Source organism: Lontra canadensis, unplaced genomic scaffold (assembly GCF_010015895.1).
Source record: "Lontra canadensis isolate GAN:19392208 unplaced genomic scaffold, GSC_riverotter_1.0 scaffold9, whole genome shotgun sequence".
NCBI lineage: Eukaryota > Metazoa > Chordata > Mammalia > Carnivora > Mustelidae > Lontra > Lontra canadensis.
In genome coordinates, this window is record NW_022631003.1 from 16244382 (window position 1) to 16269744 (window position 25363).

At 38.7% G+C, this 25363-nt stretch overlaps 1 protein-coding gene across 3 annotated transcripts in view; it reads right to left on the reverse strand.

The window, feature by feature from the left end:
- XPOT (exportin for tRNA) overlaps positions 1-24557 on the reverse strand; it is a 46105-nt gene extending 21548 nt beyond the window's left edge. Inside the window, exons 1-15 of one of the 3 annotated variants that reach the window (XM_032854911.1) lie at positions 24179-24557; positions 20527-20660; positions 14417-14499; positions 11438-11494; positions 10680-10749; positions 9699-9917; positions 6693-6877; positions 6425-6593; positions 4803-5039; positions 3012-3050; positions 2818-2880; positions 1725-1849; positions 888-1032; positions 618-737; positions 170-264 (exon numbers count right to left, since the gene is read on the reverse strand). In XM_032854911.1, the coding sequence (XP_032710802.1) occupies positions 170-264; positions 618-737; positions 888-1032; positions 1725-1849; positions 2818-2880; positions 3012-3050; positions 4803-5039; positions 6425-6593; positions 6693-6877; positions 9699-9917; positions 10680-10749; positions 11438-11494; positions 14417-14499; positions 20527-20586 (1667 nt within the window). In that variant the 5' untranslated portion in view covers positions 20587-20660; positions 24179-24557. Of the gene's footprint in view, positions 1-169; positions 265-617; positions 738-887; positions 1033-1724; positions 1850-2817; positions 2881-3011; positions 3051-4802; positions 5040-6424; positions 6594-6692; positions 6878-9698; positions 9918-10679; positions 10750-11437; positions 11495-14416; positions 14500-20526; positions 20661-22159; positions 22562-24178 lie in introns of those variants that run through there. The other 2 variants (XM_032854913.1, XM_032854912.1) reach the window with 2 other exon arrangements.
- Positions 24558-25363: the final 806 nt, after the last annotated feature.

Below are 25363 nucleotides of genomic sequence, written 5' to 3' on the forward strand. Positions count from 1 at the left end.
ATGAAAAGTAAAAGAAGTCGTAACATCAGGATACCAAGAAAGTAAACCTGACTGAAAAAACAAAACAAAAAACCAAATCTATCACAGGCTTTTAGAAAATAACATATAGGTCTTATTTAACAATCTTAAAAACAAAAAGTAAACATAACCGCTGGTGTTTAGTACTTACTTCAGAGATTTGACAAATCTGGAAAACAGGTAAGCAGTTCTGCTCCGTACTTTTGCACTAGAATGCCGCAGACCCCTATGATCTAAGAAAGCCATCTAAAGAAAGAGAGACACTTTTACTTAAAATTTTTATTGGTATTGTCACAATATATTTTTGTTCACATCAAATTTTACTTCTTAGCTCCTGGAAGACAGGAACCAGGTATATATAACACATAATCCCTGAGGACACCAAGAAGCCCTTGAGGCCTTGTTTTAGATGACTTATTAAGCCAGAAACTGTCCATTTTAAAGAAACAGAGGAGGGGCTGGTTTCAGTATATTCAAGAGTTTCTCAGAGCTTTTGGCTCTGGGAAAGGTTATAAAGATAGAATCCTATCTGCTCATCAACTAAAATAAATCGAAAAACAAAAAACCAACCCAGAAATGGAGAATAAATGTATACTTACTAATACACATGGAATGTGTTGAGGTTCAACTGTAAAAAACTTTTCATATCTAACAACAGTTTCGAAGAACTCCAATGTCACAGATGTATGCTGATAGGAACTAACTCCTGATGTTACCAACTGGGCAAGAAAAAGTTAAGAAATCTGTTCTTATTCATTGTAACATCAAAATGCCCCAGTATTAACAGATGCTAAATTAAAGAACTCCCACTAGCTTATAGTGAAAAACAGAAAATTATGTTCAAAATAAATTATCTGTAGTATACTTACAGTTCGCATCATATCCTGCAAAGCACTAGCTTTTGAAACATCACCTGAGAAGTGAGCACCATGAGACACTGGAAGAGCTTCTGCCAGCATATACAGCAATCTTATTGCTACTTCAACTTCCATGAAACGTGTCGTCTGCCAATTCCTACCATAAGAGAGTATATATGAGAGATCTGGGTATAAACATTTTCTATAACACTGACAAAAGCCTCTTTAATTAAGAAGTCATAGCAATTATTAATTTTAACAGGCAACAAAATTCACATCACAAAAGTAGAAATAACTGATGTGATCCATTTTTGTTTACATTCCAAACAGCAGTGTTTCCCCACAAGGAGGATGATAAATGGAGATAACAATGATATGGATGGAGCTAGACTGTATCATGCTAAGGGAAATAAGCCAGTCAGAGAACAACAAATACTCTATGATTTCACTCACATGTAGAATTTAAGAAACGAAATGGATGAACCAAGAGGAAAAGGAGAGACAAACCAAAAAACAGACTCTATGACAGAGAACAGAGAGATGGTATCCACAGGGGAGGTGAGTGGAGCGATGAGTCAAATACATGATGGGGATTAAGAGTACACTTGTCATGATGAGCGATAAACAACGTATAGAATTGTTGAATCACTGCAATGCACATGTAAAACTAATATAACACTATATTCACTATACTGGAGTAAAAAAATGATGAAGACAAATGCATTGGTTCAGAGATACAGAAAGATCTTAGTAAGTAACAAAGATTAGTTATGTGAATCACTTATTGTAGACCACATCACAGAGAAAAGGAAGGAGGTAGAATTGTTACAAAAACAGTAACAAACTTACTGCAGCGTAGAACTAAAAACTCGGCGCACAGAAGCCAGCAGTAACTCTGGTGAAACTTGAGCAAGCCTGTCCAACAGTAACTTCAGTTGTTTTCTATACTCTACAAACATGGCTTCATCTTCACCCTAAGATATATTTTAAAATTCTTATTTTAAAACTTGAAAGACCCTAAAATTCATATAAGTGGTTAGTTCTCATATAGTTTTCTGCACTTCTAAATGTAATATGTACTTTTATTTTTTCATTAACATTTATTTACACAGGAAAACTTACTATGGTCAGTATCCTTTCCTCTCCTGCCCACAAGGAAGTATTTCTGAACATAGCCCTAGATCTCAAAAGCCTAGAGCCAGGAACAGTATAAATAGGCAGGAGGTTAAGGACAAGAATCTAGAGCCAGAATGGGTTTACACTGGGTTTTATGATAACTTCACCACCTTATTCATACTCCTTGTATCTTGTAATACTCTATGAATGAGGATCTATATATAAAAACAAGTCTGGTTCTTTGCAAGTGCGTAATACTTTGGTTATCATCACCATTATCTTTTTATTTATAGTCCAAGGTTTTTGAAGGCCTCAGGTGGGGAATTAAACACTTAGCATGTTGCAAAACAGTATAAGTGATGCTTGAGTTGATAGAAAGCACCTGATGATGATCCTTGTGCTTGAGGCTAAATGCCTCACTGGCAACCCTGTATGAGACTTATAAATGGAACAAGTCCAGAGAGCTGAGTGACTCATTCGCACTTTCCCACAGACACTTAACAATCTGAGGTCCACTGACCAGGCCTCAACTCATCACTCTTATAATTACAAAGTGAAATGTGATCAGCAATGATACTGTCAATACTTTACAAAGTTCAATGCTACAAAGTGTTTTAAAAAGGGACACAATACCAAAAAGGTATTTTTTGAAGGTATTATGAAGGCTTATGAAGCTTCTATTAATTCCACCTAAGGTTGAGGTTAATAATAAACAAATGATTATTAAAATACTTCTTTAAAGCACTCTAAAATAATCAAAATTTAAAATGTTAACTTAAGTAAATAATGACTTAAAAATGATTTCTCCCTAATGTAAAATCCTTACCTCATTTTCAAAGTTATATTCTTCATCATAAGTCAGTTTTTTCATAACGGCCAACATGATTGCCTAAAATTAAGAATAAAATGTCTTTTGTCAGTTTCCTTTTATCGGATATATTTTGAAATTAAGCTGCATTTCAAGACAGACTGCAGATACAGATTCTGGTATCAGTTTATAAGCAAAAAGAAGTCAATTACCTCTACGTTAGCTTTTTGCTGATCCGAGAGCACTGGAAGCTGTTAAAAAGTAAGCAATAAGTTCATAAGGTTTCCTAAAGTCATACTCGCTTATCAAAATATTTTTAAGATTTTATTTATTTGAGAGGGAGCACAAGCAGGGTGGGGAGTGGGAGATGGGAGAGTGAGATGCAGACTCCCTGCTGAGCAGGGCTCAATCCCAAGACCCAAGGATCATGACCTGAGCCCAAGGCAGATTCTTAACTATGTGATTCACCCAAGCACCCCTCAAAATACTTTTCTAATCAATCAAGATCTTTTAAAACATGCACACTTCTTTGGATGGAGGTTTGGTAATACCTTTATTTCAAATGCACCTAACATAAGATCTAGCAATTCCATTTCTACTAAATAACTTGACATGTAGATAAATTTTAACTTTAAGCATATTTATAATATATTCACCAAAGAAATTTATAGGACAGTAAAGTATGGTCTTGTTTTCAAGCAAGGCAAAAAAAAAAAAGCTAGAGGTCCATTAAGAGACACACAGTGGTATTACAGGAGTCATTTTAACTTTTTTCATATTTTCATGTCTTTCCCATTACCTTAAATTTCTTAAGGTATGTAGGCAGATGTGTGTTTCATTTATAACAATAATATGGAAGCTAGTATTTTAAGCTTGACTTGATTTAGTTAATCAAATGTAAATAAAATAGGAATGGTTTTCTCATCTAATGACATAATGGGAAATTACTAATTTTTAAAAGGCTATCAGCCATAATGAGACTATTACCGTCTACATTTTAAGTTCTTAGTGGAAGCAATTCTCCAAGAGAAAATTTTTAATTGAAAAAAACTGCTTGTAAGAAATGCTCTATATGTAATTAAAATAATGAACAATGTTTAACAAGATTTCTACTATATTTAAAACAAACACAGGAGTGCGTGGGTGGCTTAGTCGGTTAAGTGTCTCTCTTTTTTTTTTTTTAAAGATTTTATTTATTTATTTATTTGACAGACAGAGATCACAAGTAGGCAGAGAGACAGGCAGAGAGAGAGGAGGAAACAGGCTTCCTGCTGAGCAGAGAGCCTAGCGTGGGGCTTGATCCCAGGACCCTGGGATCATGATCTGAGCCGAAGGCAGAGGCTTAACCCACTGAGCCACCCAGGCACCCCAAGTGTCTGACTCTTATGTCAGCTCAGGTCTTGATCTCTGGTTCATGAGTTTAAGGCCTGTCCTGGGCTCCATGCTAGGTGTGAAGCCTACTTAATGAAAAAAGAAAAAGAAAAGGGAAAAGAAAATAATAAAAACATACTCAAAATGAAAAAATAACCTAAACCTGTAGCTTTTTTTTTTTTTTTTAAAGATTTTTTTATTTATTTATTTGACAGTGAGAGATCACAAGTAGAGAGGCAGGCAGAGAGAGAGGGGGAAGCAGGCTCCCTGCTGAGCAGAGAGAACCCGATGCGGGGCTCGATCCCAGGACCCTGAGACCATGACCCGAGCCAAAGGCAGAGGCTTTAACCCACTGAGCCACCCAGGTGCCCCTAAACCTGTAGCTTTTAATTAGTTACCAATTTTTAATTGGTTAAAGTCTAGTGAATTTTAGAACCTGGCTATTCCCATTTTCTGGCTAAGAAGTTGAGTTGGGGGGCGGGGGAGAGACAAAAGTACATTACTATTTAACAGTAAATATCATTAGCTAGTAGAATTATGGTTATTTTCTTCTCATTTTTCCTGTATTTTCCAATTCTCTATGGCTTGCTTATATTATCTACTGGGCAAAAAAGAGTAAAACAAGGACTCACCTGTTTCAAAATATGAAGATAATCGTAACAGAATCCAATAATGTTAGAAGAGATGTCATCATCCTCATGAATTAGTAGCTGCAGCATCAGCGCCACTTTTGTTTCAATAGCTTGTAGTGCCTCTTGAGCATTCTTGATATCCCCATTCTTAATTAATTTAGTCCAACTAACTATCAATGACTGTCCCATTCCATTTACCAGCTTAGAAAATCTGGCTAGAAAGTCAACATCTTCTTCCTATTAAGCAATCAAGAGAGACCTCAATTTAAAACCACCCATATAAGCAATAAACAAACAAACAAAAAACACCCACATAAAAGTAAGAAGAAAAACTCTGAACTTTAGTATGAATCAAGTGCAAACTGTAAGATTCAATTTTAAGCTAACATTAGACATTTAACCATTCTACCATCTGGACTGAAAAATTTTTAGAATTTGAATTCTACTATTATTAACCACTGGTACTCTTTCAAGCAACTCCTTTTAATGGTTATAGACCTATAGATATTGCCAATTTTATAAAAGCTTAAAAAAAAAAAGAACTGTGGTTTCAAAACCTTTCTTCTAAACTGTTCAAGTTAGGAGCACCTGGGTGGCTCAGTGGGTTAAAGCCTCTGCCTTCGACTCAGGTCACGATCCCAGAGTCCTGGGATTGAGCCCCGCTGTGGGCTCTCTGCTCATCGGGGAGCCGGCTTCCTCCTCTCTCTCTGCCTGCCTCTCTGCCTACTTGTAATCTCTGTCTGTCAAATGAATAAATAAAATCTTAAAAAAAAAAAAAAAAACAAAACCTGCTCAAGTTAGTAAACATGCTGTATAAGTTATATCATATTACAGTATGTGTAACAATTTATAACAATTTGAGCCTTAACTATGCTGCAAAGTGACAGAACTGCTATTATAACTACCTAAGGTCATACCAGTGTGTCAGAACTCAAACTTCAGATTGTTTTCATTAATTATCCTTCTGATGTTCTCATATAGAAAGAGATGTTACCTTCGTCATCTTAGGTCTTTTACCACAGACTAAAGAAAACAATTATTAAGAATGTAAGAAAATGTTACTACTCTTCTGTCAGCAAGAATAACACTAAATCTGACATAACAACAAAACAGATTTCTTACTTATTTTTTTATCATTGTCACAGTAAAATAGAAATCTTCAAATTCTGTTTTTAATTACTTACCACACTCAGAGCCTTCATTCTGTTGGGGCTAAATTCCAACGGCTCAAATGAGTAACAATTCAAAAGTATAGTGAAAATGTAGTATTTATAACTAAGTCTAGTTTTGGTCAAAATATATTGGCATATATATAGTATAGTTCTTTGCTACGTAAAGTATAGACCAGTAGTATCAGAATCAACTTGAAGTTTGTTAGAAATCCACAATTGCAGGTACCATCCCAGATTTCAAGTTTAATAACTGGTATAATCTACCATGAGGGCCAATGCTACAGATAACATTATGGCTTTCTGGATACAATGTTTCCTTATAGTCACCGAGAATTTATAAAACTAAAAAAAAAAAAAGAAAAGAAAAGAAAAAGAAAAAGCATGTTTAAATTAGTACCTTTCCTACTTTGTTGTATCAATTCTCAAAACTTCATACATAAATTTACTGACCTGGTCAATGCTGAAAAATCCAGCAGATTGTAATACTTGACACAAAGATTCTACTAGTTTCATTTTATCAACAGGATCCATTCCTTTATTTACAATTTCAAATAAACAGTCACATGCTTCTTCCCGTAGAACTTCTATTGACATATGACCTAGCAGCATATTTATAAACCTGGAAATTGGAGGAAAAAATTATTCACAATGTTTGCAAATTCATGAGTTTTACATACTGTATTCTGTAGGTCTATCTTTAAAGTATAGGAATACTTACCTATCATTGGCTATAAGGGATAAGTCTATCCAAGAGACATAAGCCCCAACTACTTCAAGGCACTGACATGTCACTTCTGAATTAGTATACTGATAATTTTGTAAAATTTGGTACCATGATTCCACCAAGTTTGGAATGCACTGTTCCCTCATGGTATCTTTTATTAGAGTATTCCTACGAGCCTCCTAAAAAACAAAACAAAATACCTTATGTGCAAAGTAGATTATCACACAAACTAATTTTTGACATCTGAATACTTGTGCATAGTAATATCTCACAATTAAACTTCTAGACTTGTTAACACATTCCCTGCCATTATTTCCTACTTATCAACTCTAAAATCATATCCTGTGATTCTTTAAATTTCCTTTTTACATTGTATTCCTTAAAGCCAGATTTAAGTCCTTATTAAACATACTACGAATAAGCATTACTTAGAAATCTAAAGCATCTAATAAAAGATACTTCTCAATACAATGCAAACATATTTAAACTACTTAAGAGAATGGAAATTTGTTTTATTTATTTTTATTTTTATTTTTTTAAAGATTTTATTTATTTATTTGATAGAGATCACAAGTAGGCAGAGAGGCAGGCAGAAAGAGAGAGAGAGGGAGAGAGAGGGAGGAAGCAGGCTCACTGCTGAGCAGAGAGCCCGATACGGGGCTTGATCCCAGGACCCCGGGATCATGACCTGAGCTGAAGGCAGAGGCTTTAACCCACTGAGCCACCCAGGCGCCCCTGGAAATTTGTTTTAAATTAAAAGAATTTTTTTTTAGTATAGTTGACACAAGATGGTACATTAGTTTCAAGTGTACAACACAGTGACTCAATATCTCCATAAATTCTGCAAGAATGGCAATAATTTATTTTTTTATTTTTATTTTTAAATATTTTTATTTATTTGACAAAGTGAGAGAGAGTAGAAATAGGCAGAGCAGCAGCTAGAGGGAGAGGGAGAAGCAGGCTTCCCGCTGAGCAGAGAGCCTGATGTGGGGCTCGATTCCAGGACCCAGAATCATGACCCAAGCCAAAGGCAAAGGCTTAACCCACTGAGCCACCCAGGCACCCCTATTTTTTTTTTTATTTTTAAAAAAGATTTTAAGTAATCGCTATAACCAACAAGGGCCTCAAACTCACAACTCCGAGATCAAGAGTCACATGTTCCACCAACTGAGCCAGCTAGGTGCCCCAAGAATGGCAGTTTTTTTTTTTTTTTTTCCTGAGAGAATGATAGAGAGCAATGGGTGAGGGCGAGAGGGAAAAGTGAGAGGGAGAGAAAAAAAATCTTTTTTTTTTTTTAAAATGAAAAGATTTTATTTGATCTGTTCCAATTCCGACCTGGGCCGGTTCACCCCTCTTTAGGCAACTTGGTGGTCCCCCACTCCTGGGATGTCACCGTATTGATGCTGAACTTAGTGTGGACACCTGATCGGCATAGTGCATTACAGCCCAGAACTCCTGGGCTCAAGCGATCCTCCTGTCTCAGCCTCTCAAGTAGCTGGGACTATAGGTGCATGCCACCGTGCACAGCAGGTTTTGAGAGAGAAAAGAGAGAGTACATGCAAGCAGGGGAGGAGCAAAGGGAGAAACAGATTTCCCCCTGAACAGGGAGCCTGAGACAGGGCTTGATCCTCCACAGGGCTTGATCCTGCCACGTAAGCACCCTGAGACTCTTAAGCAGGCTCCACATCCAGAGTGAAGTCCAACCCAGGGCTCGATCTCATGACCCTGAGATCACAACTTGAGCCGAAATCAAGAGTTTGACGCTGAACCACGCAGGCGCCCCAGGAATGGCAATAATTTAAGTGTATGATAATAACCTTTAAAGTTATATGACATAGGGGCGCCTGGGTGGCTCAGTGGGTTAAAGCCTCTGCCCTCAACTCAGGTCATGATCCCAGGGTCCTGGGATAGAGCCCCATATCGGGCTCTCTGCTCAGTGGGGAGCCTGCTTCCTCATCTCTCTCTGCCTCTCTGCCCACTTGTCATTTCTGTCAAATAAATAAAATCTTAAAAAAAAAAAGTTATATGACATATAATGATCTTAAATTATTATACACATTTGAATCAAGCAATTTCCTTTTTTTCTTTCTGATCTTTTCTTTTTTGAATCAAGCAACTTCTACTGTGTTAACATTAAATAAAAAGTTATATGGGATAATAAATAGAGAAAGACTATGGTGATGGGCTTTATTACTAAGAATCCAGAAGAAACTAGCAGATTCATTAGCAATGATTCCTCCTCTTTCAGTAACTATATAGCAGTAGTAAATACAGACTACATTTCTCTAGAAATTCATAAAACAGAACCAATTTGTGTATTTTATTGGAGAAAGTGCTTGCATAGTTAAGAAAATCTAAAGTAATACTCTAATTTCAACATACACTTGGGGAAAAAAAAAGCCCAGTTCAAACTCCTTTGTAAAACAAACTTCAAAATGCTGGGTGAATTTAGAGGTGAATGGCTGGCTCAGTTGGTAGAACATGTGACTCTTGATCTCAGGGTTATGAGTTCAAGCCTCACTTAAAAACAAACAAACCCCCCAAACTAGAGAAAATTCAGAAATTTTTTAAGATTTCATCTATTTGACAGAGAGAGAAAACAAGCAGACAGAGCCAAAGGCAGAGGGAGAGGGAGAAGCAAGCTCCCCGCTGAGCAGAATGCTTGATGTGGGGTTCAATCCCAGACCCCAGAATCATGACCTGAGCCGAAGGCAGATGACCGACTGAGCTGCCCAGGTACCCCTGAATTTAGAATTATTAAAAAAAGTTGAGGGTGGCTTAATTGGAAGAGCATGAGACTCCTGATCTGAGTTATGAGTTTGAGCCTCACGCTTGGTAGAAGATTACTAAAAAAATAAATAAGCTTTAAAAAAAAGGGGGGGGGGCAGAAAGAACAGAAAATTTGTCTCCAAAGAAAAACTTCCTGCTCTTTTTATTACGTGCCCATCATCTCCTACAAAATCCACATTAAGAACTAACAATTAATGGGAAGTTACTTGCCTCTGATGTATGCACCACATCACGATCCACCAACTCTGAATCAATAGCCATGAGGATTCGGAGGTACAGATCTACTCCCCTTGGATTTAGGTCCACTACTGAGAGAATGTCAAAAAAAAATTTGGGCCATCTAGTGAGATATTCTGTAACAAAAAGTAAGGCGAAGACTTGGGCCGCTTTATTTCGTATAAAGGTCTTCTCTGGTTGGGGATTCAGCATCTGACAAAGAGAAATAGTCCATGAAATTAAATGTAAGCTGTATAGTCTCAAAAAGTTTTCCTATTTATCATCAACAGGCAAAAACTCACCAAGCCTCAGTATGGTCTAGATTAGCTATGCAACAAATATGCTGGAAAATTACCAAAGTAATTTAAGTGATTACCCAGATGGAAAATAAACAAAGGTGCTATGTTTACTTCTTATTCTCATACTTTTAAAGAAAAGTTTCATGTGCAGAATTTTACTAGTTTTTGGTTCTACTAGTTAAATTGTTTTTCTTCGGTTTGCTCTTTAAGAAAAATAGAAATTCTAGCTACCTAACTGCTTCATATGTTAAGATTAAAATTAACAAAAAAGAACGTAATGTGAATAAAGAACTCTAATGGCTCTCTTGTAAAGGGCTCTTTGTGAAGAAGCTGTCTAGGAGGGCTCACCTTTAGGAGTGAGCAAAAAAATCTGTTTTTGTCAAGTAGTTAAAAACAAAACAAAATAAAACCAAAAACAACAACAAAAACCTACCTTAAAACCAAGGTTTCAACAACGGGTCATGTAAAGAATAAAAGTTTCAGTGATTGATATAATTTTAAATTACTGCTAAGTTTCATATACCCAAGATCTTTGAAATCAGCACTTTCTAAAAAAGCTATGGGGTCAAAGGGGGGATAAATGATGAACATTTCTGAGGCAAAGTTCTAAACTCTCACAACACTAAAAATTTAAATATCTGGTAACTTAATGTACTGAATGAAATTACTATTTTACCTGAGCTTGAAGCCAAGATATGAGCGTCTCCCTAATTAGTTGTTGTTGAACAGTAGTTAGTTCTGAATATCTGTTCAAAATAGAGAAGACAAATGATGATGGCTATATTTGATGTCTGTGGTTTAAAAAGTAACAGCCTCATATATCCGAAAAGGAAAATTTGCCTAACACTCAATTACTTAAAATTTCCTAAAAGAAACTGATAATGCTTCTCATCATGGCTTAAAAGAAAAGACACGGGTGGGCCCAACAGGTAGTATCATTGATCTTAGTTTGATTTGTGGTCCAGTTCATGTTAAAATAAAATGACAGCTGTGGAATTTCTCAAATAGAAATACATCTACATTTTGAGGTCTGTGGCTTACAGAATAAATCAATAGGCAAATGAAGGATCCTCTGAACAGTGATTCACTGTTTTTGCTTATTTAAAGCAGGGTTCTAAATACAAGTGGCCACGCTGCCACTAACCTCTAACAGAATTGGCTTACAGAAACAGGTCTGGCGTTGCTAGATCTGATTTTTCCAGAGAAGCTCGAAATGAATTTTTTCTGTGAAATATCTGGATATTTTATATGTAATCAATTAACTCAGTATTTTTAAAATACTTAGATAAATCAAAAACACATGTATAAACTGGATGTGTCTCATACACCCTCATTTACAGCCTGTATTATGATTTTCCCAAAGAGAGAAAAACTAATTTTCAAAATGACCTCTCCCCATATATTTCAGAGTCAAAACAGTGAGAAAAGCCTTACTTGTATTTAACTTGATGTTCTAGTACTTGGAAGCAGAAAAACTTTATGTGATCATCACTGAAAAAGAAAAAAGGAAAATCAGATAAGCAGAATATAATTTAAAGAAAAAACAAAAGTAAAGTACTAGTGAAACAGTTGAAAAGTTTCTCAAACAAGATCTCTGGCTTACTTTCTACTTAGCGATCTCATTTATTACACTGCTTAGAACTTAATTATTCCATGCTCAATAGTTCCACTAAATCTCACAAGCAAAACAATGAAAAAAAAATTAAGATGCACCTTAAGTATACTACAAACAGAAGGAATTTCCCTAAATTCTAGATGTTAGGATTACTGGAACCGCTCCTACACTTTACAATAGAAAGGCTAGGTGTGGGGCGCCCGGGTGGCTCAGTGGGTTAAGCCGCTGCCTTCAGCTCAGGTCATGATCTCAGGGTCCTGGGATCGAGCCCCACGTTGGGCTCTCTGTTCAGCAGGAAGCCTGCTTCCCTTCCTCTCTCTCTGCCTGCCTCTCTGCCTGCTTGTGATCTTTCTCTGTCATATAAATAAATAAAATCTTAAAAAAAAAAAAAAAAAAAGGCTAGGTGTAAAATGACAAACGGTCACACAGCCAGGGATTGAGTCAAATCAGAGATGGTAACTCGTCATCCCTAAAGTTCAATCCTACACAGTTCCACTGCAGCCAAATCCAAAACAATCAGGGTCACACAGACTGGTAGTTCAGCCTCAAAATTTATATAGAAAACCAAGTTACAAATATACTGCCCTTATAGAAAGGGCAGAAATCTACCAATTTTCTACTCTCAAGGTCTCTATAGGGTTGATACAGAGTTAGTCACAGTGAGCCAGCTACAATCTCTGACAAAAATCTCTTTACTGAACAACAATCTGTTCATCCAAGACAGCTGGTTTGGGCCGGGCTTAGTCACGGAAGACAATTTTCATAAATAAAGCTAACTGGTCAATATAAGAATAGACAATAACTTAAACTACATGAATGAATTAAATTAATTTCACACACAAGAAGATAAAACTTAATCTTTAAAAGTTTTAAGTTAGGTTTAATCAGCACCTCTTGTAAGAAAGAACTTGGGGTTTCTATTTTTTTTTTTTTTTTTTAAGATTTTATTTTATTTGACAGACCGAGATCACAAGTAGGCAGAGAGGCAGGCAGAGAGAGAGGGGGGAACAAGCTCCCTGTTGAGCAGAGAGCCCGATGCAGGGCTTAATCCCAGGACTCTGGGATCATGACCTGAGCTGAAGGCAGAGGCTTTAACCCACTGAGGCACCCAGGCACCTCTAGGGTTTCTATTCTTAACATGGATGATGCTGAAGCCTTAAATCAAGTATACAAGACTCTTGTTTTCCACTCAAAAATAAACTATAGGAATCCTTTAATTAAAAGCCAGATCTTTAAAAAAAAAAAAAAAAAAAAAAAAAAAGCCAGATCTTCTATACTCCCAGGCCTATAGTATATGTTCTCAAAATTAACTCTCACTAGAGCACTTGCTTCTGACTGTAAAAGGTGGCAAGTATGATAGCCACAGCATGCTGAGGATGTCAGCTAGAAGCATCACTAATATCCATGGGCATCTATTCCCACCAGTGAGTTGTTTGCTTATAATTAGTCAGCTGTGTTTCCCTAACCCTTACTATGTCAGTCGTAGGTCTTTTTTTAATTAAGTAACTGATTTAACTATTATATAAACTAATGAAGTGAGTGCGAAAGTGCTGATTTTTGGAAAAATTAAGTTGAAGGCTTTGGAAAGACTTCATAGAAAGTCATATTGCAAAAAGAAAAAAAACCTTAGAACACTAATTCAAAGGGATACACGCACCCCTATGTTTATACCAGCATTATTAACAATAGCCAATATATAAAAGTAGCCCAAGTACCCATTAATTGATGAATGGATAAAGATGTGGTGTGTATACACACACACACACACACACACACACACACACAACACAGGAATATTCTTCAGCCATAAAAAGAGTGAAATCTTGACACTTGCAATGACATGGATGGAGCTAGAGTATATAATGCTAAATGAAGTCAGTCAGTCAGAGAAAGACATCCTATGACTTCACTCATATGTGGAATTTAAGAAACAAAAGAATAAACAAAGGGAAAAAAATGAGGGAGAGAGAGAGCGACAAATCAAGAAACAGACTTATATTAACTACAGAGTTTAAACTGATGGTTACCAGAGGGGAAGGAGGGTACCGGTATGAGTTAAGTACATGATGGGGATTAAGGAGGGCAGTTGCTGTGATGAGCACAGGGCGTTGTATGGAAGTGGTGAATCACTACACTGTACACCTGAAACTAACAACACTGCATGCAAACTAACTAGAACAAACATAAAATTTAAAATAAAAAAAAAAATTTTAAAAAGGGAATAACCTTGTGTGTATTTGATGTGGGCTAGATAACCAGAAGACTTAGGAGAGGTAGAAGAAAATAACCAAAAGTCTAGGAATCTGTACTAATTGTTCCTCAATCCACTAGAGACCGAAAGTAGAAATTATAGAGGATGGATCACTGAGTGTGATCTCTGCAAGATGAAGCGAATGCTAATGGAATATACATAAAGGAAAGACCTTGGCCCAATATAAAAATGTTGCCAACTGAGTGTTTCTATACTTTAAAATAAAATGCAAGATATATACAATTCATGATTACCTCCTCTGCCAACTTTTTAGAAAACCAACAATCACTTCCCATCTTAAGAAGTTTTTACTGTACTGTATTCCAGCTGGGATCTGCTGTCAGGTACACAGCATAAGGCAAAGTCTAGTTTTGCTAAAAGTTAATCCTGGAATGGCCAAATTACTGGTTTACTATTTTTCTCATTCCTATACTAATTGGTTTTCCAAAACACAAGCCATAAAAATGTTTTTATGAAAACATTTTCTAAATACAGGTCTTACAGAAATTTAAATTCCTCTAAGTTATGTAAATTTTCTTATAATTACCTGTATGTCCTCTGGGCTAGAGCTTCTGCACATACTTGCCAGGCATCTGGGGAAATCTTTAATTGCTCAAAATAGGCCAGGGCCTGAAAGATTGCAAAGGTATAAATGCATTTGGAATAGTTGATCTCAGTGCCCTACTGATATTAAAATATTCTAGGAGTAATAATAAATAATAAATCAGTCAACCTGAAGAAAAATAGCTAAAACACTGAATTCTGGTTTCTGAATAAGTGCAACTACTGATCATTCCTAGAAAAAAAATTTAAGTTAAAAAAAAATCCCATCAGTTAGATACTCAAATCTGTTTCCTTATAGCAAAGGAGACAACATAAAAATGCCCTAATGACCTCAATGGGTAATTATGAGTATTAAGAGAAAAAATACACAAGTGCTATGCTCAGGTCATGATCCTGGAGTCCTGGGATAGAGTCCCTCATCGGGCTCCCTGCTCAGTAGGGAGTCTGCTTCTCCCTCTGACACTCCCCCATCTCGGTCTCTCTCTCTCTCTCAAATAAATAAAATCTTAAAAGAAAAAAAAATTCTTAAAAAAAAGAAAACCCAGGGGTGCCTGTATGCCTCAGTCAGTTAAGCATTCAACTCTTGATTTCAGTTCAAGTCTTGCTCTCAGGTTTCTGAGGTCAAGTCCTGTGTTAGGCACTACACTGGGTGTAGAGCCTAGTTTAAAAAATTAATTAATTAAAAATAAAATAAATAAAATAATAAAAATCTTGGGGAAAAAAAAAAAAGCACACACACAAAAAACAAAATAAAAAAATCCAAACCAAAATTAGAGTCCAACTGTATGATACGAATTTTGGAAAAATATGAATAATTGAAATGCTTTAGGAAATGTATCTCATTTCATGAATTCAGGGCTTTGTTATGAGTAGATATACTCTAGGGGCACCTGGTTGGTTAAGCATCTGCCTTCTGCTCAGGTCATGATCCTGGGGTCTTGGGATTGGACCCCACATTATGCTCCCTGCTCCATGGCAGGGGGTGGGGGCAGCTTGCTTCTCTTCTTCTCATTCCCCCAACTGCACTATCAAATAACTAAATAAAATCTTAAAAAAAAAAAAAAAGAGTAAGTATACTCTAGAATGGATGCAGCACCAAGTCGATGGGCTCTTTACCAGATTGTTGGGAAAATGAGAATTACTTCTGCTACTCTTTTCCATTTGCATGTTGCAACTAGAATCAATGACAGTTGCAGATGTCACATATGACAATGGACAAACAGTAATCCTAACAAGCTGTGAAAAGTATCTCAGTCAAGAAAATCACACAAAAACAGTGCTAGATAATTTTAAAGCAACTGATGTACTGATCAGATTTCAAAATCATGTAGAAAGAACATTAAGCATTATAGAGAAACCTCTTTTTTTTTTTTTTTGGAGAGAGGGGGAGAGAGGGGGTAGGAAGGGGCAGAGGACAGAGGAAGGAATCCTAAGCAGGCTCCACTCCCAGCACAGAGCCCTTTGTGGGGCTCGATCTCACAACCTTGAGATCATGACCTGAACCGAAATTGAGGGTTAGACAATTAACTGACCCAGGCACTGAGGCGCCCCTAGAGGAGCCTAATTTTAATTAGTAAATATTCTTCAAAACTGTGGTTTGTGCCCCACTAATGAGGACATCAATTTTATAGGTCTTGATCCACAATAAAAAAATGAAAAACAATATCAGAGTGCATTGCACATAATAAAATAACTTATTTTGATTCACAGACTTGTATCCCTGGGGCTAATAATACATTATATGTTTATAAAAAAATAAAAAAATTATTAAAAAAAATTAAATGCATTCCAAGGATGGAAAAAAAAGTAACTTATTTTGTGTAAATTGTTTTAGTTGTGTGTGCGTATATATACTATATATATAAAAATATATAGTTATGTAAGTCTATACAAACACAGAGTCAAAATGTAAAAATATTTTTCCTTTAGGTTAGAGATTTTATTTATTTTTTTAAATATTTTATTTATTTATTCGACAGAGACAGAGGGAACACAAGCAGGGGGAGTGGGAGAGGGAGAAACAGGCTTCCAGCCAAGCAGGGAGCCCAATGCAGGGCTTGATCCTAGGACCCTGGGATCAAGACCTGAGCCGAAGGCAGATGCTTAATGACTGAGCCACCCAGGCACCCCAGGTTAGAGATTTTAAAAGAAATCAAAAAAGCTCTGTTAGAGTTGTATGAGTGGCGTAATGGGTTTTCATATGTGGTCTCACTGGCTGCTCTCACTGATAAGATCCATGTAAATGAAGGTAAGTAGATGAACATCACCAGTTACTATCTTAAGCATAAATAATGTCTGTCTTTGGAAATTAAGAATAGAAGAACCGGGGCGCCTGGGTGGCTCAGTGGGTTAAGCCGCTGCCTTCGGCTCAGGTCATGATCTCGGAGTCCTGGGATCGAGCCCCGCATTGGGCTCTCTGCTCAGCGGGGAGCCTGCTTCCTCCTCTCTCTCTGCCTGCCTCTCTGCCTGCTTGTGATCTATCAAATAAATAAATAAAAATCTTAAAAAAAAAAAAAAAAAGAATAGAAGAACCCAGGTGCTGCAAAGAACCTAATTCAGTTGTCAACTAACAATATTCCTGAAACCTAGGTTTTCCTTTAGGAACATTTACTATCCCATTTAAGGACAAGGTGGAAGCCACTCATGTATGCTGCATTACCACCTAATATTTCACTTACCAAAAAAAGAAGGGGGGGGGGTTCCAGCTGCTAGAATTATCACTGACATACCATTTTCTTTAAATAATGGCAAGTTTTAAGCCAAAGACAGCGATTCCATTAAGAAAGTGAAAATAATATGAAAGCTTTCAATTTTTAATTAAAGTCTTTGCATTCTGAGTGCATGCATTACTAGCATTTTTGGTTTTTTTTTAGAAGATTTATTTATTTGAGGAAGAGCAAGCAAGTGTGGGGGGAGGAGCAGAGGGAAAGAAGAAAGATAATCTCCAGCAGACTCTCAGCTGAGAGCAGAGCCCCAGTGTGGGGCTCAATCCCTCAACCCTGAGATCATGACCTGACCGAGACCAAGAGTCAGATGCTCAACCAACAATGCTACCCAGATGCCGCATTTACTGGCATTTTTAAGTGAAATTCTGTGGCAATTATGAACAAGTCAAAGCTTTTATCATCTTTTCTTCTATTTCATACCTTTTCTCTAATGCTCTCCTGCCTCTAAGTGGCAAGAGTCACTTTAGCTACTGTCCCTGAAAAAAATAGAACTACAGCCAGACAATGGAGAATTGGGAGTTAGCAGACAGTTATGATCAAAATGAATTATGTTCCACTACTCTTGATTTCCAACATCAGAACTATCAGAATTCACTTTCCTTAAGATTCCTTCTTTTTTTGTCCTAATTAAATCTGTTACTCAGGTTGGCTTAATGGATATCAAATTAAGCCTGAATTTGGAAGCTTAACATCAACCTGTAGCTGAAAAAAAAAGAAAAAAAAAAACAACAAAAAAAACCTGTAGCTGACAGAACTCATTTTTATTGATAAAAAGCATAATTGTGTATTAAGACCACTAACAATGCACTGGATTTACTTTTCTGAAAAAGAAAATTATTGTGTACTTAAATCTGTTGGATAGTGGTATTTAATTAAAAAAAAAAAAAAAAAAAAAAAGATTTCCGGGGTGCCTGGGTGGCTCAGTGGGTTAAAGCCTCTGCCTTCGGCTCAGGTCATGATCCCAGCATCCTGGGATCGAGCCCCATTCTGGGCTTCCTGCTTGGTGGGAAGCCAGCTTCTCCCTCTCCCACTCCCCCTGCTTGTATTTCCTCTCTCACTGGGTCTCTGTTAAATAAATAAATAAAATCTTATAAAACAAAACAAAACAAACAAAAAACCCACAAATGCTTTCCAAAAAGGACCATAAAAAAATAACAAAAAAGGCTATTTAATAACTAAACAAAATAGTAAAAGGCTTTTAGTTATAGTCATGCAATACCAAGGTAAAGATCTATGCTACTTCAACTATATGACTAAGGCTTTGAAGGTAGGCAGCTTAAACTCTTAAATAAACTTATCTACATACAGAAAACATGGCTTTTATTTATTTTTTAAGATTTTATTTATTTGAGAGAGAGAGGGACAGAGATAGTGAGAGAATGAGAGAGAGAGAGAGAGCGCGCAAGCGAGCAGGAGTAGGGAGGAGAAGGTGAAAAAGACTCCCCGCTGAGCAGGGAGCCTGATATGGAGCTTGATTCCAACACCCTGGGATCATGACCTGGGCTGAAGGCAGAGCCTTAACCAACTGAGCCACCCAATCCAATAACATGGATTTTATTTTTAAAAATATTTTATTTATTTATTTGAGAGAGAGAATGAGAGACAGAGCATGGAGGGGAAAGGTCAGAGGGAGAAGCAGACTCCCCATCGAGCAGGGAGCCTGACATGAGACTCGATCCCAGGACTCTTAGGATCATGACCTGAGCCGAAGGCGGTTGCTTAAACAACTGAGCCACCCAGGCACTCCGCAAAACCATGGATTTTAAATGTCTTTTGATGTCTTAACTAGTTTGTTAGGTATCTTGTTACTAGCCAGATTACTTAAATCTCAATCCCTGTTATTTCCCTGTGTGTGGATGGCTGGTTACTTATTTAACAGCAGAGGCATAGAACCATGTTAGATATTACTTGAGGTTTTTTTTGTTTTGTTTTGTTTTACTTAAAAAAAGTTCTCCGGGGATGCCTGGGTGGGTCAGTGAGTTAAGCATCTGCCTTCGGCTCAGTTCATGATCCCAGGGTCATCAGGCTCTTTGCTCAGAGCAGGGCCTGCTTCTCCCTCTGCCCCACTCCACACTTGCAGTCTCTCTCTCTCTCTCTCTGACACACTTGCAGTCTTTCTCTGACAAATAAGTAAATAAAATCCTTAAAAAATAAAAATAAAATTAAGAAAGTTCTTCCAAAAAATTCTCCTTGGGCACCTGGATGGCCCAGTCGGTTAAGCATCTACCTTTGGCTCAGGTCATGATCCTAGGGTCCTGGGACTGAGTCCTGCATCAGGCTCCCTACTCAGTGGCGAGTCTGCTTCTCCCTCCACACCTACCTTCTGCTCACACCTGCTCACTCACATTTTTTCTCTCTCTCTCTCTCAAAAATAAATAAAATCTTAAAAAAAAAATTCTCCTTAAAAGCACTAAAAAAGGGGCGCCTGAGTGGGTTAAAGCCTCTGCCTTCGGCTCAGGTCATGATCCCAGGGTCCTGGAATCGAGCCCCGCACTGGGCTCTCTGCTCAGCGGGGAGCCTGCTTCCCCCTCTCTCTCTGCCTGCTTCTCTGCCTACTTGTGATCTCTGTCAAATAAATAAATTTAAAAAATCTTTAAAAAAAAAAAAAAGCACTACAAAAACTGCAATAATATTTAGTGAGACTGTTACCCTCATTAGGTCATTTATAAAAAATATCCTTTGCTATGAGAAGCAGAAAGAAAAAATGCTTCTCCTTCCTCTTACCCTGTACTTCAAAACACCCATGTCTTTAAAAAAACTTAATTATAGGCTGATTCTTTAAGTTCTTCTTTTATCATTCAGCTATAGCCCTGATTACAGGTATAGCCTACATCATGTTTAATTGTTTATTTTTGCTCAAATATCCCAGCACCTCATAATGGATTCCTTGTCATCTAATCATTTTATGTAACCTAAGACATGGCATATATAACCACTAATTTACATGTCTGCCTGGAGTAAATAACAAGGACACTAAATATCACCAACACGAAGGTTAAACAACTTGTCCAGACCAAGCCAGGAAATATAAAGATAAAATATGCATGTCTGCTATTATGGAGAGTTCCTTGAGCAATCCTTTGCACTGCAACTTTTAAATAATTAGAAATAATGACTGATGTGACATAAAGAGCTGCCCTGAATCACATCAGATTTTAATACCTTTGTTGAGCCAACTAAAAAGAACATCAGTCACAATGCTACCGTTTCTGTACTCAGAATATATTCAAGTACCTCAAATTTGTCTCTGTTCATTTCTACTCAAATGAAACCTTTGTCATCAAATTATTTTGTTTTTAAATCCAAGCCCTCTAATGCAAATTTGGGGTAACAACCTTTAAAAACGGATTCAGCTGACTTAACTTACCCTTTGTCTGAAGTCTGAATCAGCATTTGGATTTAGCCCTAAAAGAGCCTGTTCATCCATCCCTGCTGCTATTCTTGGAGTTTTCTGATTACAACAGGCGTGCCCTCTGATCCCACAGAAGAATCCACAAACATCTGCACACACACAAAAAAAAGAAAGAAAACAATACTTGATAAACAAAACTGATGCTTATCCAGAATATCGTAACAAGTGGATGACATTACGCAAAGTGTAAATGTTGAAAGAATTTCTTTTGAAACTATCCGAAATTACAACTAAAGGAACTTAAGTCTCAGAAGAATGCGCCTACTAAATACTCCACAATGTGTAATTTCTAAACATCTAACATATGGAATTAATGTTCTCAAATTTTCTTATTCTTCAGGATCAAGTATACAAAGTAATTATTTTCTACTTTAAACAGAAGCATCTGATTTATGTGGTATAATCATCCCCAGTACTTAAAAGTGCAACTCTGCAACTATATTAAAATACGACACATCTAGATTCTTATACTAATTTGCCTACTTCCATTTACCAATATCACAAACCTTTAGGAAAAAAAAATAACTTACAGTGGTTGACTAAATAGTTAACCTTGGAGTTCAATATCCTTACTTGAGAGTCTATCAAGTACTTCAAGATAAGTCAAATTAAAGAGGAAGGAGCAGAAGAGTGAAAAACCAGTCATTTAACTTTTAAACAATAACTTTTAAACAAACTGGATAATTTTAGAAATTTATTTCAAAAACCATTTTTTTAGTCTTTGGAAAGCAATGCACTTTTTCATAGTGTAGGGTCTATCATTCTCAAATAAGAACAAGATTAAGCCCCAAAAGGCAACTTAGTTTTTGACAGAATGTATAACTGAGGGAACAAGGAACAAATTCTAAATGATGTGAAAATCACATTTATTCTCTCAATGCCTACGAGGTAGGGAGAACATGCCTACTCCTCCCATCAAAAGGCTGTAGGGCTTTGTGACTGTGTGTGTGTGTGTTTTAATGATCATAAACCAAAGAGAAGATCAGAGCCTAAAGAAGCCAACAGACTGAAGGAAGGTGGTGAGGGCGCATAGCATTTTGGAAACAGTGAGGCCAGTATCTGATCCAAGTTAGAGGACTCCAACTACAATATGCTTTTCTGTCTTCCCCTGGGCGTGCCTGAAACAAGTAAGTCAGGGTATGCAGCGAGAGCCCTTTGAGGGAAAAGCTCAGCTTTCTCTTGTGATTACTATCATATGTTCAGACTACAGCAAAGCAGGATCCACTGCCCTCAGGGTTAAGATGCAAACTCTTTTGAATGACTCCTCACTATTCTGCACCCCAACCCTGCAAGGCCAGTGGTATTCTGCCTTTCATCTTTGCACTCACTGCTTTTCTTGTTACTTGGTTAACCCCTGCCTCTCCTTCCAAAATTCAGCTTAGAAGTCCTCTTTCAAGAACACTTACTTCTTTGACCCCTATTGTCCAATTCTTCCAAACTGGATTAAATGCCCCTCTTAAGTGCTGCTATGTTGTCACCACTGCCTACTTACCAGTTTTCTATAATCTTAAAGGGAAAAGGCTGTCTTAAATATTCCTCATTATATCTCTAGGACATAGTACAACATCGGCTTTGGGTTTGGAAATACCTGGGTTTGTACTCCAATCTAGTCATTTTCAAACTGGGGCCACATGGACAAGTAGGAAATGTGAAAGAGAGAGCCCTAGAGAGGGGTCATCATAGAGATGAAGTGGGAAAGACCATCTATCTCAAAAGTTGTAAAGACCTAGGTGAGATAGGTATGTAAAGGATGTCTGGCATATAGTGGGCCCTCAACAGATTATTTATAATTCAGAGCTAGTCACATAGGGAATGGGAACTACATGGAGCAGTCCAGATTTATCATTTCATACTAATAAACGGGCATTTGAATAGATGGGAAAATGCAAAAAAAGGCAGTGGTTTTCCTCCCCATCCTTGCCATAAATGACTAGAAAATTTGATGATTCCCTGGGAAAAATGCATACACAAAAAAGAAAATTTGAATTTCTGTGAATCCCAGATTAAAAAGTCCTATGGCGGGGCACCTGGGTGGCTCAGTTGGTTAAGCATCTGCCTTTGGCTCAGGTCATGATCCCAGGGTGCTGGGATCAAGCCAAGTAGGGCTCCCTGCTCAGCAAGGAGTCTGCTTCTCCCTCTCCCTCTGCTTTCTGCTCCCCCTGCTTGTGCAGCTCTCTGTCAAATAAATAAATAAAATCTTAAAAAAAAAAAAAAAAAAGTCCCATGGGGCTCCTGGGTGGCCTCTCGTTTAACAGGCTGCCTTAGGCTCTCTCTCTTCCTGCTCCCTTCTCAGCAGGGAGCCTGCTTCTCCCTCTCCTGCTTCCCCTCCCCCCCACTTGTGCTCTCTCAAATAAATAAATCTTAAAAAAAAAAAAAAGTCTTATAAAAGATTCCTTTAATTTAGGGACAATTCCTTAAGCTTGGTCGAGTCACTTTAATTCTATCAAGAGAAACATCACTGAAGAGAAATGGTCTTAAAAAACCTGGCCAATAAATAACCTAAGGAAACATAAACTTGTTAACAGTTGTCAGTACAGAAAGAAACCCCCACAAAGAAGGAATTTGCATAATAATCAATATGCAGTGCAACATAACCATAAAACGGTGAATTACTCACATGTGTGCAAACAACTGAAAAGTTACAACCTGTGCAGAAAAGGTAACAGTTCCCTCACTTAAAGGTTGTGCATGAACACATAATGTTCTAACGTGGCACAGACGTGCAGGCTTAAACATTTGTTACAATGCGATAAACACTTCAATTAGCATCTAGTAAATGTTTTGGCAGAAGGTAAGCAACATACTTAAAATATTAAGCCCTAACTTTTCTTTGATAGCCATTAAATTAAAAAATCAAACAATCTGGGGAAACTCCTCCACCCCTACTAAAGATTGTTCAAAGACAAGGACTGAATCTTTCCAGTCTTTTACCACCACTCTGACAAGTCGCTTTAATAAAACGTAACTTCCCCCAGTAACAACTAATTAGCACTTTCAAAAAGTACTCTGTTTCTTCTGGTTACAGGGAAACATCACGCTTGCCTACCCTACAGAACTGTGAGGAAGGGAAGAGAAGAAATGGCGTGTCTGTGCTGGCAAATTACTACACAGAAATAACACTTTTCTCCTTTTTGTCCTGGGGCGGGGGGGGGGGGGGGGGGTAGGCAAAGCAAGTTTGAGGTCTCTGCAGTTGAAACTGGAGGGACACGCTGCTATTACAAATGACGCTGGCCACTTTCACTGCATTAGCGGCCAGAGACGATGCCGACCCTCCTCGGCCTCCCTTGCCCCCTCCTCACCCCCTCTCCGTCCCTCCCCTAAAGGAAGCCTCGTGGCAATTCGGGTGATGAAACACCCAGCAACGGGCGGCCACGCACTCGGGACGCGCTCCGCTGCGATGGCCGCAGCTCGTACCCACCCCCACCCAGTCCGCCCAGCCTCGGGGCGCGCCAAGGAGGGCCCCCGGCCCGCACCCCTCCCCCGTGGGGGGAGGTTCCCCGGGCCAGTCCGCCCGGCCAATTTCCCCGCAGCCTCGCGCGGACCAAGCCGGGTCCGAGTCCCGCCGCCCCCGAGCTCCAAGTCCTGCCGCCCCCGAGCTCCGAGTCACCTTCCCTATCACTCCATCCCGCCTCCCCGCCTGCACTCCCGAGGGCTGGTCAGTGGAGCGGAGCGGGGAGAGCGGCCCTCGTCCTTGTCGCCGTCGTCCTCCGCCACGGCCGCAGCGCTAACGCCGGAGACCCAGCTGGCTGGGGCCGCGCGCCGCTCCGCGTCCCCTGGCGCCTTCTCTTGCGTGGCGCCGGGCCGGCAAGCTAGCAAGCAGGCGGGCGGGGTCGGCGCCCCAGGAAGGGAAAGAGCGCGAGGGGCCGGCTAACGCCGCCGCCGCCGCCTCCGTCGCCGCTGAGTCAGCGCGAAGCGCGCTCCCCGCGTCGGCGCCGCGCGGGCCAGCGCTAGCAGCCTCATGGAGAGTGCGGACGACAGCCCGCGGACCCCGACCGGGAGCCTACAACTCCCGGCATGCAATGGGCAGGCGGCGCTTCCGGGCGCTCGCCGAGGCCTGTGGTGCATGCCGGGATGGGGCGTCCGGCACGAGTCCCTCCCACCCCGCTGAATCTCGCGTGGGTCCTCGCCGCCGGTCAGGTGTGCTTAGAATGTTCCATAAGGGCTTCATTACCTAGTTGGTAGGTTAGAGGACCGAGCTCTTGAGATCCGGATGACGTAGTCCAAACCACGTGTGATTTAGGCGTTTAATTGCTTTTCTATGGTCCCACGTGTTTAGGGGCCGGGAGTGTGAGGATCTTCTCAGGAGCGCTGAAAATTCCTAAGCTTCTCTTTAAACGTACTAATATGTTACCGTTCACGAAAAGGAGAGCATTCTTAGGGAGTTCTACTCGTAAGTTAGTTAACTTTTCTGGTACTCCTGTTTCGTTTATTCAGAGGCAGTATTGGCTCAAGGTGTCCGCATTTGAATCCCCACCCTAACCCAACCCCTTTCCCCGCCCACACTTGATCTCAGTTTCAGGCACTTTACATAATCTTATCTGTACCTCGGTTTACTCATTTGTAAAATGGGGACAACAGTAATACTGACCTTAAAGGGTTCTTGTGACGACTGGGAATAATATATGTTTGCACACAATAAGTGCTCAATATTTAGGTTTCATTGTTGATTATTTACTACTGGATACAGACTAGGTTGCAGTCCCTCAGACTACAGTGAGGAAGAAACAAAACTTGGGAAGGGAAATTCGGAAAAGAAGTAGAATACAATTAATGTAACAATTAAGCAGCTACA